Consider the following 16,635-nt stretch of genomic DNA (forward strand, 5'->3'; position numbering starts at 1 on the left):
ACCAGGAGTTGCCAACTCTTCCATACGTGATCCCTCTGCTGCCGTAGTACCTCCGTGTGCCTCCAATCTGTAATAGTCCCTCTTCTACCACATCCTTCAGTGGATTCCTACCCAAGGCTTCCTTTGAAATCTCTTCTGCCCGCTTCTACTGCCAGCACCTTCTGGTAAACCTCATGATTTAACAGCACTACCACTTAAGCACAAGGACATCCTTTTATTCACTCTCTCCTTCAAAGAGCTATCTTCTCTACTCATTTATTTTCAATTAGATAATGAGAAGGTAGGGATTGGTTTGGTTGGATTTGAGACAAGGATTCTCTGTGAAGCCCGGCTTGACTTTGAACCCTGGGATCTACCTGCCTCAGCCTCCCAAGTGCTGAGATTAAAGGTGTGCATCAGTACCACCTGGCCACCTTAAACACCTGGGCCACCTTAACAGAGGTTTTGACCTCAAACTTTGAAGGGAGGGTTAGTAGAGAGGGTGTTAGATTATGAATGGGAAATAGTTAAACTTAATCTGAGTGAGCTGCTGGAGCATAGAAAGAGTTGGTACTTTTGCCTTTATAATCAGTTCTGGTACTTTTAATAAGCAGTACAAAATTCTGGTACTTTTCCTTGAAGGCTCCATTTTAGCAATCTTTAATTAACATAGCTTTATTTTTCTTTGTTTCTAGTTTCAAAACCTTTAGTTTTTTCCATTTGTGTATACCTTAATTATTTCACAAAAGCCTGAAGGGAAATTTCCCAAAGAAAGACCCTTTGCCTTGAGTGGTTTCTTCTTTGTTAAGTACTAGTAGTCATTTTGCCAATTCTGTGCATTAGTGCCTGCTTCTTGGAAGAATTTCCCTGTTAAAGTGTAGCAACCCTATCCTGCCCACTGTGGTTTGATGAACAGTCAAATGAGTCTGGAACTAGGGGTGCTTGAGTTGGAATCCTCTTACTGGATGACTGTTCTTCAACAGGTTATTTAACTTTTCTAGGCCTTTACTGAATGGTTGTGATAACAGAACCTGTTGTTCACTGTTGTGAGATTTTTTAAGTGTCTCGGTACTGTTGCCAATAAATGTGAGCCTATTTGTTTTTAGAGAATGCAGAATTGTTTTGTTGCTTACTGCCGTCACTCTAAAAGTAGCATTATCTTCTGTGTGTACATAGATTCATGCCATTAGGCTGAAAAAATATTTTAACTCCATAAATTATTAGCTAATGGTCAAGCATCTGTTGAGAACTGGGCATGCTGCTCATTGCCGGGATGCACACCCCATAGGGGCCCAGTACTCAGGAGGGGTTGCTGACAGATACCCCACACAAGACAGTGTAACAGCCATAGCGACTGAGGAGTTACAAATCTCACTACTTTCCCCTACCCTCCCCCCAGTGCTTTTACACAGCTCCAATTGTCAAAACTCCAACTCTTGATGTCACCTCTTTATGAAGTCTTCTGGCAGGTGCTTGGGGTCTTTTCTCTAAGAACCCAGTGCTTTAAATAAAGCTCTATGGGTTTTGCTGGTTTCCACCTACACTTCAAAGAGGTGGGCACATTAATGACTCATCTCTGAAACACTTAGCCCAAGCAACACAGAAAACATTACATAGCATGTATTGAATCAGTATTTGTAGTATTCCTTTGTTTTTGCTGCTTTATGAATTTATTTCCAAAAGTAAAAGAAGTCACAGAAAATATAAGGAATTTTATGCCTTTGCTTCTGAAAAACAGGCTGGAACTCCCCAAACAAACAAGGAGATATAATATAAAATCTGGTTAGCTGGCATTTCTATCAACTTACTCAACAAACAGTAAATCATTGAGGGGTTATGCTGTCATCTAACTAGTCCTGTTCTTTAAATCTTTCAGTAGAATATAGGTAATGGATAAGTATAGTGATTGTTTAAGTCAGAACTTCACTGAGTCTGGTTTAACCAAACCAGTTTACCAAAATATTCAAGAGGCTAAAACTAAGTTCTTTGGACAGTCATTTTGGTTTTTATACACACAAAACAGGATAGCAGATGGAGCTCTGTGAGTTCAAGACTAGTCTGATCTACATAAGTTCGGCAGCCAGTGCTATTTATATAATTGAGAGACCCTGTCTCATTCATAAATAAATAAATACCGAAATGAATGTGTCTTCCAAGGGCTGGAGAGATGGCTCAGTGGTCAAGAGCACTGCCTGCTCTTCTGAAGGTCCTGAGTTCAATTCCCAGCAACCACATGGTGGCTCACAACCATCTGAAATGAGACCTGATACCCCCTCTTCTGGTGTGCCTGAAGACAGCTACAGTGTACTCTACATTTTATATATTGGGGGGGGGGGGGGTGGAGAATATATAGATAGATAAATGTGTCTCCTAGCTTTGGGTCCATAATGCAAGCACTAGTAAAATGTCACCCCTAATGATAAGGGCACAAGAATGAAGCACCACTTAGAAAGCAAGTTTACAATTTTTATTAAGAGCACTCAACTTATTCATAGCCTTTATCCAATGCTTCACTTCTAAGAATCTTTAAAAAGTTACTTGTAACAGGCATTCAAAAGGAAATAGGCAAATACACAATAACTGGGAAATATCAAACATACTGTGACACGTACATTCACTAGATTATTATATAGCCACCACAAATATTTAAAACATCTGTTAACACTGTAATTACTTATGACATACTAACAAGAAAACAGGCTGAATACTGAGTACACATAATGTAGTTTCACTTGTTAACAAACAAACAAAAAATATCAGCAGTGGCCATATTTTGGATGCAAAATTAGAACTGATTTCTAAATTTGTTAACTTTATGTTCTTACATATTTTCTACTTTTCATACAGAACATATACTGTTATAATCAAGGAGACTCATAAGAAAATGTGAACAAATTATTTCCACACATTCATACAGGCACCAATTTTACAATCTAAAAATCATAAACCACTGAGCCAGTATATAATTTTTTTAAACAAACTAAACAGAGCCTGGAGAATCCAAACACTAACTTGAAATTTATCTGTTCCCAACATACAACCTAAAACATGGATTATGATGATCCCAGCATAGAGGTAGAGAGGGAAGAGAATCTGTCAACTCCAGGCTAGCCTGGTCTATAACAAGTTCCAGGACACCCAGGGTTCCAGAGACCTTTTCATAAGAAAGGAAGGGAAGGAGGGAGAGAGGGAAGGAAAGGGAAGAAGAAGGAGGGAGGGAGGGGGCAGGGGTTTGGGGAGGGCTGAAGTAGAAGAATAGCTACAAGTTCAAATACAGGCTAGTCTACACAGCAAGTTTAGGCAAACCAGGGCTACACAGTGGGACCTTACTCAAAACAAACATACAACTTAAACCAGGCATGGTGGCACAGGTAGGCCGACTTTGAAATTGTGAGTTTGAAGACAGCCTGGAGAACTTTATGACAAGAAAACAACTCTATAGAATTATGTTATATAATCTGACTAAAAAGATTACTGAACTTAATATATTAAAATAAATTATAATTGGGCATACTAGTTACATTTTTATAGATACTTTGCCCCAAACTAACTTTGGTAAATCGTAACATTCCTAATATATAATTATAACAAGATAACTGTTAACTCTTTCCATGTCTTGTAGTAATAAAACTTATCTTTTTGTAGTGATGAGACCAAGACAAACTGACTTGAGATACCACTGATCAGTTGGCACAGCACAATCTGCAAGTTCCCTAATTTACCCACCCCAGTTCATAGCCTTTGAGAGGATTTTTACCTTTTACCTTTCTCTGATCTGATACTTTAGGTCCAGTTTTATCTAAGAGTCTCCACAGAGAGTACTCACCTTCTGGGCCTTGTGTAGTGCTCCCCATGTCAGATCTCCACCTCATCCCAACTGATCTAAGTCTGGCCTAGCCTGCTCCACGTCCCCCTACCTCCCTATTACCCCTCTCCTCCTGGATTTGTCCAGCACCACTTGCCTTAGCAGTACCTATTGTGCCTGTAATTAACTGTTTATAAAACTGCTTACTGCTCATCTTATCTATGTATGAAGAAGTGTCTGTTACTCATTACTCATCCCTAGTGGCCATATCACAGAACCTGATGAAACATACATCTTGTGGGTGGGTAGGTGGTTGGACATGTGCAGGCAGGCACTGAAATGCTATATTGAATTGTTGAGCAGTAATTCATGCCTATAAACCTGCCTACTCAGGTTTTAAAAGTCTAAGTTCAAGGACTACCTAACTAAATGTCGATTTCTAGCCTGGCAACTTAAAAAGACATTGTATTTAAAACAAAAAAGAAAAAAAACTCCCCTGGTAGGGGCACAGTTCTAAGTGTGGGGAGGCGGCTGCAGATATAACTTGTTGAAAGAGATCATGAATAGAATACATAAGGTCTGTGAGTTCTATCCCAGTGCCATAGGAAAAAAGTATTAATTACAGGGATTACTGGGGAGGCAGAATAGACTATAATTGCCTAGATTTCCTGAGGCCAAGTTTATTTGTTAGCATATATGCGCACATCTATTTTATAAGCTTAGGAAGCCCTGTGATCCTAAATTTAAAGCCTCTTTTGACAGATTTGCCCTACTCAATTTTGCCATAGAATGTATTCCTTTATGGTAGACACTATGTTCACCAAAAGCACCTCACTGAAACCCAAACCGAACACGTAAAGGCAGAAATGCAAAGTTTGATGTGTGGATCCCTAGAACAAGATTCCTACCAGTAGAAAACATTTTTAAAATGAATAGTTATAATGGCCTCTGAGTACCTCAAAGTCCTCCTCCTACTGACTCACAGATGGAATATCTGGCAGCCACATTCTGGATAAAAATCTTGAGCACCAATTACTATAAAACCTGAGTTTCTTCTAAATCCATATCCAAGAATCCATATCCAAGGAGTCAACTTTACCACCCTCTCACTCCACATCTAGCCATCATCTACCTACCTCAACACCGCTCCTCTGATTCTTACTTAAACCCTGAACTATGGAGACCCTTCCTGGCTTTTAACTTTCAGCTATCCTGCTTCTGCCTGCTCCCAAGTGCTGGGATTGCAGGGGTGTTCCACCATGCATGGCTTTACTTTTTAAAAATATACAATTTTCTAAAACCTGAATTCTTTCCGTCCCACTTAAATATATCCTTCCATCTTTCCAAGAATAATAATAATAATAATAAAAAAAAAAAAGACAGCTAAATCCTCCCAGGTCCAAAACCCTGCTCAAACTTCAAGGCATCCAATAAAATCCCCTTTCCTCCCTTATTCTCCACAGAACTCTTGCCAGCTGATTATTCTACTTCCTGTCATGCAGCTCTCCTGGCCATGCTCACCCTAACTTCTAAAGCTGACATTTTCAACTCTTGCCCCGAAGCTTATAAAATACATCCTGCATACATGCTGCCAGCTTGGCACTCACTCCTTTAACACAAATGTCAGAACCATCCCCTATCCAAGTCTTATTTCCTCTACTTTGCCTAAGAGAAAAGAGATGAAAAGAATAATTCTAATTTTCTCTGCAACACAACACATTTAAGGCCCTCCATAACTGATTTTTCACACTTTGTGCTTCCGTCTTTCCACTTCTTCCCTTGGGAAGTCCAGGGCCTGTTGGACACCAAGGGGAAGAAAGGATGTGGCGAGGCTGAATCCCACGTATGCCAGTAGGGAAGGACGGACTGCAGCTGAGCTCTGCGCTCCAACTCTTTACACACCAGGCAGAAAAAGATGAAGCTGAAGTGCAGACCTGGTGGGTCAGCAGGATGAGGTCTGGCAGGGAATGCTGGGAGAAGGCAGTCTCTGAAGATATCAGTGTCACAACTTTTAGAAAACAGGTCTCTTAGACAGTAGTCAATGAAACAGCTTCTGCGCCTGGGTGAATCAAGGGCTATATATATTAATCCTGGAGAGTAGGAAGGGGTTCTTCGCAAGGTGAAGTTTCATTAGCTGAGGTTTAAAGTTCAGGGGATACCTCATTTGCATGGAAAGACATTCCAGGAAATGTAATTTCATCCAAGGATTATATGACATTCCTCAGGTAGATTGGGGTCAGGTTCCCCATATCAGGTAGAAAAGACTAACCATTCTACATCAGGAAAGCTCAGGAAAGCTATCCGTGTATGGCAGACTATAACCTTAGTAGTGCCGTGCCACACTTTCTTCTTAAATTCACCTCTTCATTGTCTGTCTTCTCCAAGTCTATATTTATTCCTTCTGCCTGTTAACACTTCCTAAAATCCTTTTGGGCTTGCTTTGTTTTTCTGAGCAAAGTTCTTATTCTGTGGCCTCAACTAAATGATCAGAATACTCTCAGAATGCTGATTACATATGAGCCACTATATCAGGGTTTAACTTAATATCTAAACTAATTGAGCATTTTTTGCTGCCCATGCTTCCTCTACCCAATCCCAACCTGAACTTTTCTGATAACTCATCCCTCTCTAAGCCTAGGATTGGTACCAATATAGGTACTCTACATTGTTTCCCATGAATGAATCATTTCTAAGTTTATCATCTCAAAATGGAATATAAACTCTTTACTAGATAAAAATGCCTTATCTCTACAATGTGGCTTTAGTACACAGTAGTCTGTCGATTTAGGAAATGTCCCTGAAGCACGATGATGCAATCAAGAGAAACACTAGAGGTTCCTAGCCCCAGAAACAAAGATGCTACTCCACTGGCAGCTCAATCTGCAGAACTTTTCTTCAGTTGTTTTTGCTGTTTTTTCCGATTGCTCTGTAGGATAGAGAGGTCAGATCTTGAGGAGGGGTACCCTACATTTTCTGCTTTTATGGGTTTAATGATATGGCCTAGTTTGGTTCTAACCTTGGGTACTGTCAGCTTTTGGAAGGCCCTCTGGGTGTTCCACATGTACCCAATAGGGTTCTGCATAGTCCTTTCAAACTGCTGGTGGTGGGTGAACGGGTAAGGAACCGCCCGCACCTGATGAGCAGCTGCATGGATGTTGCGCTTCTCACTGATAATCACATTTGGCAAATTCTTGTCTTGTCTTGGAGAACTTTCAGAAGCTTTAATAAGAAAACGTCGTCTTTTCTTGGCACTGGGCTTCAGGCCCATACCAGCCCACTCACCCCATCCAGGCAATGACAGGTCCAAGTCCTTTGGTTTATTTGCCTCTATAGCTTCCCTTTTCTCTTTTAAGAACTCTCTTATGACATCATCCCCAGCAAAAGCTTCCTTTATTAGCTGCTTGTGAGCTGTCTCCGCTTCATCTTCCAACTCCTGTACTGTGGGCACTGCCAAAGACTTCACAGAAGGAGATGGAATAGTTAGGAGGGTTTGTAGATCTAGCATTTGTTCCTTCTTTTTCTTCCTTCCAGAGGCATTAAGGTTGGCAGGTGGGTTCATCTCCTTCCACTCCCCTTTCAACAAAGGTCTGGAAAGCCCCTTTTTTGGATAATGTTCCTCTTTGCCCAACTTCCCTTGTTCCAGAACATGTGCTCTCTCTAACCTTTGAAGCACCAAGAACTTCTCTGAGGCAACGGCCTCTCTATGGATATGGAGAACAGTTTCCTCTGAACCCACTTTTTGATTCTCAGATTGATGACTTTCCTTGCTCAGTTTCTCTACTCTCGATTCAGATAATACCTCCTGGTTATTAGAGTCTTCTGTTTCTTGGCCACCCACTGGATTAGCATTGTTGGGGTCAATTCTTTCTTGAAAGGATCTTTCTTTCAACACTAGTTCTGCAGCTGGTCTTTCATCTCCCGCACTCTCAGAAGAGGCACTCTCAGAAGAGGCAGGGACCACAAATTCGGGCAACTGTTCAGGGTCTGTCTTGCTCTCACGCCTTTTCGCACTGCTGTTGCAGCTAAGCATCCAGGGATTTACGCCATCTGCATTCATCTGTAGGTCATCCAGTCCATCTGGGACAGGGACTGTTCCCTCTTCTGTGCATCCGTCCTCTTCCTCACTCTCTGGAACTGCCTGGAGTTTCTGCGTCAGTTCTCTGTTCTTAGCCAATTGCTCTTGCATAGCTTTCCGAGCCTCCCGGTCATACTTGGCCATGATTGCCTTTGACGCTGCCCACTTCCCACTGCCCTGGTGCTTTAGGCTCATCCGCTCTGTCATTCTGGCCTTTTCCATGGTTTCCAGTTCTTGCAATGCAGCACTTGGGCAGTCCTTCCACAGCTGATCAAACTCTTTTAAGGCTTTCTTGGCCTTTCCCTTCTTTAGAACTCTGTGATACTTTTTACTCTTGATTCTCTTCTCTCTTCGAGCTCTAGCCTCATAATAGGACTGCAGAGCTCGCGTCCTCTGAAGCTCTGCTCGGCGTATCTTGGCTTCTTCCAGGCTCATGGCTCTGACTGAGGCTTTTTCCACAGGGGTCAATAAAGGGTCTGTTACTAACTGCTTGTTCTTATGAAGAAGGTTAAAAACTTCTTGTTCCAGGGGGGTTCTTGCCTTCCAGCCAGTGAACACATGTTCAATAGGAGCAACAGCTGGATGCTCCTTCTCCATGGGAAAAACCAGCTGCTCTGCCTGCCGGTTCTTCAGAACGACAGGATCCCACCTGGAGAGCATTTGTGAGGTTTTGCTGAATGCTGCTTCCCTGAAGGTCCGGTCAGCCTCTTCTTTGTTAAGGGGTATGGTCAGAGTCTTTGACTTGACTCTATGCAACTGTTTCTTCACAGCAGCCAATGAAGATAATGCTGTAGCAGACCCAAGCAAATCGGAAAGGACCAGCTTTTCACCTGATCCTTCCGAAGTGACATTGAACTCTGACACCATCAGACTAGCCTCAGATCTCTCTGCCAACTTCCATTTATTCTTTCTACCAAGGGAACTGACTGCTTCCAGGAGCTTTTGACACTTCCGTTCTCCATCACTGTCCCCCTCATCGTCACTTGTACTCAATGGGTAGTTGTCTGGCAAATCCACTAGTTCTTCCTGCTGGCTCAAAGCCAGAAGGTCTGCCACACTCGTGGCCATGTTCATGGTAGCAGCCTGCTTCCTCCCACAGGGCCTGTAAGCTCTTGAAGCATCATCTGGTCTCACTCATCTTTGGCTTCATCTATTTACTGCCCACTGTCTCTGACATAGATGTTTTCTGAGAATCTTATTTATTGAGATGTCTAAAGAAGAAAAGACCCAGATAAATACCCCAGTAATTTCCATGTAGTCAACAAATAAAATGTACAAGCCAGCCAGGATGGTGATATACAAGGCCAGCCTAGGCTACAAAAATCTGTCTGCGTGTCTGTCACTTGAAAATTATGACACAGGTAACAAAATCTCAAGCCAAAGCAAAGGAAAGGGAGGTGAGAAGAATCATAAGATACAAGAGATTGGACAGGAAATTAAGTGCAACAGGAAGCCCAAATGATTGTAGGCATAGCATCATGGCAAGCAACTCAAGACAAGCTTCTAAAAACACTCCCTGTGTGTAACAAGTGAAAAGACCACCCCCATCTTCTCCACTTGCTATACCCCAGGAAACTTTAATCCATGCAACAATTACTTTCTGAGTTGATATGAGGTTCTTGACTGGATCTGCCTCAAGCCTCTGTTCTACGCCTCCAAAGGATATACTCTAATCCCCTTAGTCCTTAACAGCTGAACCTTAATGTAAATTTGTTAACCTATCAAATTCAGAATGCTTGTTCCTGTTTAATACAAAAACAGAGATAGAAGAATAAGAAAGAGAGAATACAGGAAAATAGAAAATCAAACAGAGAAAGGCAGAGGGGCAATGAGAGAGGCACATAGCTGTGTCCTCCTAAACCATCTGTTTGCTTCCTTGGTCCACATAACTCTGTGAGGTAAGAATTTAAATTGTTACAAAAACTGAAATGAAAAGCTAAGTGACAGGCTCAGTATTGCATGTCTATAAATAATCCCAGCACCTGGGAGACTGGGGGATTTTAAAAATCAAGGCTAGCATGGGGTTACATAAAGGAAAAAAACAAAACAAAAATAAAAAACCAAAACAACAAAAAAGCATGAAGTTACATTAAAAAGAAAAATAAATCAATAAAAAATAAAAAAATAAAAAAATAAAAAAGCCTGCCCCATCCCACCATAAGAAAAAAAAAGTCTGAGAAATAAGTGACTGACTCCACTTTACATACCAAGTTTTATATACACGGATGGCAATCCACTCAGCAACCCAAAGTTGATGATATACCACTCAGGAGGCTAAGGGAGATGGATCTCAAGTTCAAAGCCAACCTGAGCCTCACAGCAGGTTCAAGGCCAGCTTGGAGTAAACATTAAGACCCTGTTTCAAAAAAACAAAAAAATGCCACCTTAATTTGTGTCATGACATAGCCTTGTAAATAACAAGTAGATGCCGTTATCTGAATGAGAAAGCTACAGTGTCAGTCTGCTTTCAGTGTGCTAACATGTAGAAATTCAATTTACCAAGCAATCTAAAGCCCAAGTCTCAGATAACTAATCTAATATTAAGTAAAACAGAACAAAATGAAAGGATGTGGTGGGTAAGATGGCTCAGCAAGTAAAGGCTTGCCACTGAAGTCTGGTGAACTGAGTTCAATAACCAGAACCCATTGGCAGGAAAGAACCAATTCCAATGCTGTCCTCTGACCTTCACCTGTGTGTGCATTGTGACATGCACTCAGATGGACTCAAGGGCTCCAATGTGCACACAAGCACACTTAAGCATCTTCCTTAAAGTGGGACTGTATAGAAATCTAATGATACTACTCCACGAGAGAAGGTAAAGCCAGGCAAAGCTGAAGCACACCTTTAATCCTAGCACTCAGGAGGCAGAGACTGGGAGATCTCTGTTGAGTTTGAGGCCAGCATGGTCTACAGAGTACACTGTAGAACATTCAGGGCTACACAGAGGCCCTGTCTTGAAAAACCGGGGGGGGGGGGGGGGGGGGGGGGGGACGGGACACAGTAAAATATGAAAAACTTTCTACATTCTCTAAAAAGTAAATTGGCACTTGGCTCATGTTTATTGACAATGCTACAGACACTTATTTAAACTACAGTGAACAATAGGTTCTAGTATTACCACCATTCAGTAAAGAAGCTAAGGCCCAGAAAAGTTAAATAAGCTGTCAAAGGACAGTCATCCAGTAAGAAGATTCAAACCCAAGCACCTCAAGTTCCAGACTCATGTTTCTGTCCATCAAACCACAATCGGGGTACTACACTTTACAGGGAAATTCTAAGGAAGTAAGTACCAATGCATAGAATTGGTAAAATGACTATTAATACTTAGAAGAAACCACTCAAGGCAAAAAGAGTCTTTGTAAATTTTCCTTACGGTCTTTTGTGAAATTAAGATATACAAAAATGCAAAATACTGAAGAATTTGAAAACTAGAAACAAAGAAAGTAAAGCTATGTTAATTAAAATGAAGAGCTAAAAAGGAGCCTTCAAAGAAAAGTATCGACCAGAATTTTGTACTGATTATAACTGCATCAAGCCTTCCATTGCCCCAGAAACTTAAGTACTTAGCCCTTGCTCATCCGTATTCCAATACCCTCTCCACAAAGCTTCCTTCAACATTAAAAATATAAGATCAAAACCTCTGTCAGGAGAGGGAGCTGGGCAGTGGTTGGTGGTACAAGCCTTTGCTCCCACGCTCGGGAAACTGATGCAGGTGGATCTCCAAGTTCAAGGCCAGAATGGTCTATATATTGTTACAGGACAACCAGGGCTACAAAGAGAAGGCTTGCCTTGCAAAGCACAAGCCTTGTCAACAGTGGTCATGGTAGTGCATCCTTTCAATCCCAGCACTCCAGAGGTAGAGGCAGGAGGCTCTGAGAGGGAGAGCAAGACCAGTGTCTCCAGTCAGGACTACATACAACGATCCTGCCTCAAAACTATAATTAAAAAAACTTCTGGCTTGACCCATCCTACCATGACAACACGGGTCAAAGAGTTCTCACAGGAGCATTAGACAGTACTGACAGCCTCCCCTGCAGTGACTACTTCCGACTATCTCTACAGAGTCCTGATATGGTTACTCCTGACTGTCAACTTGCCTGGATTAATGCATGTCTAGAGATTAGTAAAGTGTACCTCTGGTTAGGGGAGAAGGTCTGTGAAGGCATTTCCAGAGACAGTTAAAACAGAGAGCTAGCCTGAATCCATTCGCTAACCCCTTGAGCACAGCATTTCTAGGAGGTGATGTCTTTGGAGGAAGTAAATCACTAGTGGGATATTCTTAGGGATTTATCTTGCCCTAGAACCTGCCTATATTCCCCTTTCCATACTCCCTGGCCACCTTGATACGAAATGCTCTTTCAACAAGCCCTCCCCCACTAACAGAATGACATCTTGGAAACTATGAGCCAAAATAAGTCATAATAACACTGAGGTAACTCATATCTCCTTTGCAATCTCTGCCTCTTCTACTCAGTACCAACACGGACCTCTTTCCGCTTCCACAGGCAGCCTGACATGCACATGGTTTTAGATACTTCTGAACACTAAACCAGCACCCTAAAGAGAAGGCCACTCCCACGGATCACTTCTAAACCTAGAAACTTGTTCTCCCACATCCAATACCGAGTCCTTTCCCAATGAGCCTTAGCTAGAGAGTACAGTGCAAGTCCTCCAATTGCCTGCCCGGGTCTGAAACAGGACCTTCATCTCTCTGCCCAGATTTATCACCATGCCATGACAGCTTTACATCTAACATCTCCACTTTCTTGAATTTCTGGTCATCATATTTCACCTCTTTAAAGGCTCAGCTTATCTAACTTATGACAATGCTATGAAAAAATCAGTATTAATATGAACTATCAAAGCAGGGGCCTCTTAAGCAAATCTTTGAACTTTTTCTATACAGTATGCACAAAAGGACAATACTTGCATACAGCTGATAGCCAATAAATGTATTACAATTAAGTTTTATTGTCTTCATAAGTGTTTGACTAAATATTTATGTAGTTAACAGTTTCCCAATTAATGCATGGTTTTCCTTGTTGCTTCCTAAAAACTGAAGGTTGTTTATTTAGTTTTTGGCGTTTTGTTTTGTTTTGAAACAGTGTCTCATTATGTGGTTCTGGCTATCCTGGAACTACATAAACCAGGCTGGCCTCCCAACTCAAAGACCAACCTGCCTCTGCCTCCTAAGTGCTGGGATAAAAAGTGAGCCACCAAAGCCATCTTTGAGCTGAAATTTTATGTTAGGTTATGGAGTAAAATATAAGCTACAATGACTACTTTAGAAAATTATAATACCTACTGAAAGTCAGAAAAGTTTTATCACTGAGGGCTGAGCTGGGGGTGGGGTGGGTGGTATGGCCAGGATGTCTAAATTAAACCTTCAAGTCTACAGTCCATATTAAAAAATTTTCTTACTTCTAAACTACTATCAGGCTAAAATCCAAGTTCTCCAGGCTTTTAAGCTCTAGGTACCCTACGGGCAGGTGGGGTGCATGCTATGTTCCTATCTCAGATACTGTGCAACTTGAGCTGAAATGACAGTATGGTCAGAAACGTTGAAATAAAAATTATACTTTCTCAAAAAGTTCTGAAGCTTTTGTTCTATGTACATTTAATTACTGCCTCAAAACACAATGTTGACATCTAGGAAAAAAATCTCAGTTTTTAAAAGCAGCTCCCTGGATTTCCATGTAAATCATAAAGCTTGTTATAATCTTCAATCACTCACCTCTGTCGCATGTAACATAGCTTGCAACCACCCATTCATCTACAAGATCTTTGGCATGTAGTCTAATTCCAGCCTGAAGGCACAGGGACACAACCTGTCCCTGTTACATTTCCTAACACCTGCCAAGAAGCAAGCCTGACATGACTCAATGAGAAGGCTCTCGTGAACAATTAACTGAATCAGGAAGGCGCTAGTGGTCTTCCCCTCACAATGTCCTTCAGTGTGTCCTCCTTTCTCTGCCTTCTTCACAAGATCATCTAGGGACTCACAGAATGTACTACAAATCCTGTAACTGGACTCCAAAGATCCAGGTGACCCTCTCCTGTGGTCACACTGTAGTCAAGACTCTTTATGACAGAAGAATCAGAGCCTAAGTTAAGATCAGCCTTCAACACTACATGTGAGCATGCTCAGGGAGACACCAGAAAAGCGCACTCTCAGGGCCCAGCACTTCCCAACACTTACAAGCTTTTCATGCACTTGTAGGGGCAACTCGGCAGCACCCTTCAACAACTCTCAGGGACAACGTGGGCATACAAAACAGCCTAAAACAAACAGCAAAAATCAAACTACAGCTCTACAGAACCCCTAAGGCCCAAAGGAACCTAGAAACCCAAAGCCAGGGTGGAAACCATTCGAACAGCAAACAGAGGGCAAGCTACTAAAGTTCTGGATTCTTCAGACAAGCCCTCCTGGGGCTCCAGCTTCTCCTACTAGCTCAGATCTGGCTTAAGTGCTGGTTCTCTCTGTGTACAAGGAGAATTTGTGCCCATCCCGGGAGACTAACAATGTAAACATAGCCATGCATAAAGTTGTTGGTGTGTGGCCTTTAACAAAACTCAATAAATGCCAGCTCTGTCCTGGGCAGTTATCAAACCCGCCTCCTCTCTAGTTTCTACAGGATTCCCCAAAATTGTCCTGCCGTTTCTAGGCTCTATGTACAAGTGATCGGAATACCTGTTCTAGAACCAGAATGGACCATTCGATTGGATCTTCATCTGTGAAATCTCTTCACTCGATCACATCTGATCCCTGGGGCTGCCTGTGCATCCCATGACTCGTGTGAGACTAAAACGCACTTAGGAGGGGGAAACCAGAGGTCCCCCACGCCAGTCCCGCCGCCCAGCACCCGCAGCTTCTGCCCCACGCCCCCAGTTTTCAGAGACCCACTGGGCTCTGGTTCCTCCCACGGACGCCTCGCGGCCGTGTGGAGCGGGGACGACCCCACCCACGTGCCTGCGCCCGCGGAGGAGGCCGCGGTGCATCCTTCCTCCCGCGCCCGCAGCTCCACGCCGGCGGTTTCCCCGAACCCGCGCGGACGCCCTACTCGCCACTCACCCTCCTCCCACCCCCCCCTTCCCCGACCCCTGCCACGGCCTGGCACCCCGCGGTCCAGGCGTCCCCTCAGGCACCGGCAAGCCGCATGCACGCCGAGTCGGGGGGCGAGGCTGGCCGCCATCCCGCGACCCTCATCGCCTCACAACGGGCGCCACGCACACTCACCGCGGACTCCGACCCACGCAGGCCTGGCTGCTCCCCGGAGCTGCTGTTTCCCGCCCAGCGCCACCTCCTCAGGATCCTGATGCAGCTGCTGGGGCCGCCCTGCAAGACGGGGACGACCGCCAGCCGCCGGCTCAGCCTCCCGCTCTGCCGCCGCCTCCGGTCCGAGCCCGCGGCCGCGGTCACAACCGCAGCGACGTTCCCCAGCGCCGGCTGAGCAGCGTCTGTTGAGCCGCAGTCCGGGACGCGCACCCTGGGCTGGCGCTCGTTGCATATGCAAAGAGACCGCCGCCCATTGGCCCGCGGGCGGTGGCGCGTGCGGGGCTCGGCCTATCAAATGCCGGCCTGGGGAGCGCGGTGCTGGCGGCGGGGGCGGGGCGAGGTTACTATGGGTCATTCTTCGGAGCCGCCGCCGGCTGGACCCGGCTGGGGCCCTCGCTAGGCTAGGATGGAACCCCTGGGGAGGGGAGCGGCGGGACCGACCAGCAGCCACTGCAGCTGCAGAGGGGAGCCGGGGTGGGGGCGTTGCGCGGGAGGACGAGAGGCGCCGTCCAGGCAGGGTGCCCCGGCTGAGAACTGCAAAACCCGCCTTCGCTGCCGCGATGCATAAATCCCAATATAAAGCAAGAAATAGCCCGCTTGGTTCTTTTTCCCCCCATTCTTCTCTGGACTGGATTCGTTATCCTACTTTGAAAATTAATTTCTACCAAATCTTGCAAGGAAAAAAATGACATTTGGAAATACTCGTGGAGGGGAAAAGGCTCAAAAGCTCAAAGCATGTCCTGTATTATTTCTTTTGCGTGGGCTTCATTTAATGCAACGTGTATCCCGTTTACTCCTTCGCACACCCACGTTCATGTTTCCAAAGGATGAAACTTTACTCAAAAATAATCTTTATGAACGAGAAATATGTGTGTGTTTAGTTCGCCATTGTACACATCCTCTTGGACACTACACCAGGGTATAGGCATTTATTTTACAACTGCCTCCCCCCCACACACACACATTCAAAAAACACAAATGACTGAATCAGTCACTGCAGTGTAATATTAGAAAGAGACTGTTCGTAGCAGAGTTGTTTTTTTTTTTTTCTTAACCCAACCTATTATTTAGTTGGTCTGTGAACTTTTCTTTAAGTAGGGGAAAGGTCGAGTTGCTGTGCTAGCCTCAAGCTAAGGCAGAGAGAGGCTCACTTCCTAAGACAAAGTAAAAACACTCCGGAGGCTGCCCGAACTAGGTGGAGCTGTGATGCTCTACAAAGCCAGCTCACTCACTCACTCACCTTGGGCGCCTGGCCAGTCTAACTGCCTAAGAGAACAGATAGGGTTTGACTCAAGCAACCTGCTCCTACTAGGAATGCCACATTTTCTGTGGCTCTTAATCTTTCCAAGAAACTCTGCCAATAAATGGAATGCAGAACTTCCAGTCTACAAAGGGACGTATATCTTAGAAGTGGTAATTCAGAACTGCAAATCTAAGCAACATCAAGACAGAAAAATTAATACTGAACCTTCCCTTCCCCGGCTAATAAACGTAAAACGG

At 43.8% G+C, this 16,635-nt stretch overlaps 2 protein-coding genes across 3 annotated transcripts in view; both read right to left on the reverse strand.

Moving 5' to 3' along the window:
* The window catches only part of Acsl3 (acyl-CoA synthetase long chain family member 3), a 46,274-nt gene extending 31,088 nt beyond the window's left edge, over positions 1-15,186 (reverse strand). Inside the window, exon 1 of one of the 2 annotated variants that reach the window (XM_052193098.1) lies at positions 15,097-15,186. The gene's annotated coding sequence lies outside the window, so the exon portion shown is untranslated. Of the gene's footprint in view, positions 1-10,066; positions 10,143-15,096 lie in introns of those variants that run through there. The other variant, XM_052193099.1, reaches the window with a different exon arrangement.
* Positions 2,465-10,145, reverse strand: LOC127692601 (U3 small nucleolar RNA-associated protein 14 homolog B-like). The gene is made up of 2 exons (XM_052193097.1): positions 10,067-10,145; positions 2,465-9,070 (listed from the first exon to the last, which is right to left on the reverse strand). The coding sequence occupies exon 2, from the start codon at positions 8,931-8,933 to the stop codon at positions 6,660-6,662; it is 2,274 nt and encodes a 757-aa protein (XP_052049057.1). The 5' UTR covers positions 8,934-9,070; positions 10,067-10,145; the 3' UTR covers positions 2,465-6,659.
* Positions 15,187-16,635: the final 1,449 nt, after the last annotated feature.

This window comes from Apodemus sylvaticus, chromosome 9, assembly GCF_947179515.1.
Source record: "Apodemus sylvaticus chromosome 9, mApoSyl1.1, whole genome shotgun sequence".
Classification (NCBI taxonomy): Eukaryota; Metazoa; Chordata; class Mammalia; order Rodentia; family Muridae; genus Apodemus; species Apodemus sylvaticus.

What these genes read in the sequence shown, in the direction of transcription:
- LOC127692601 (XM_052193097.1), bottom strand. Translation starts at nt 8,933, where the DNA reads ATGAACATGGCCACGAGTGTGGCAGACCTTCTGGCTTTGAGCCAGCAG.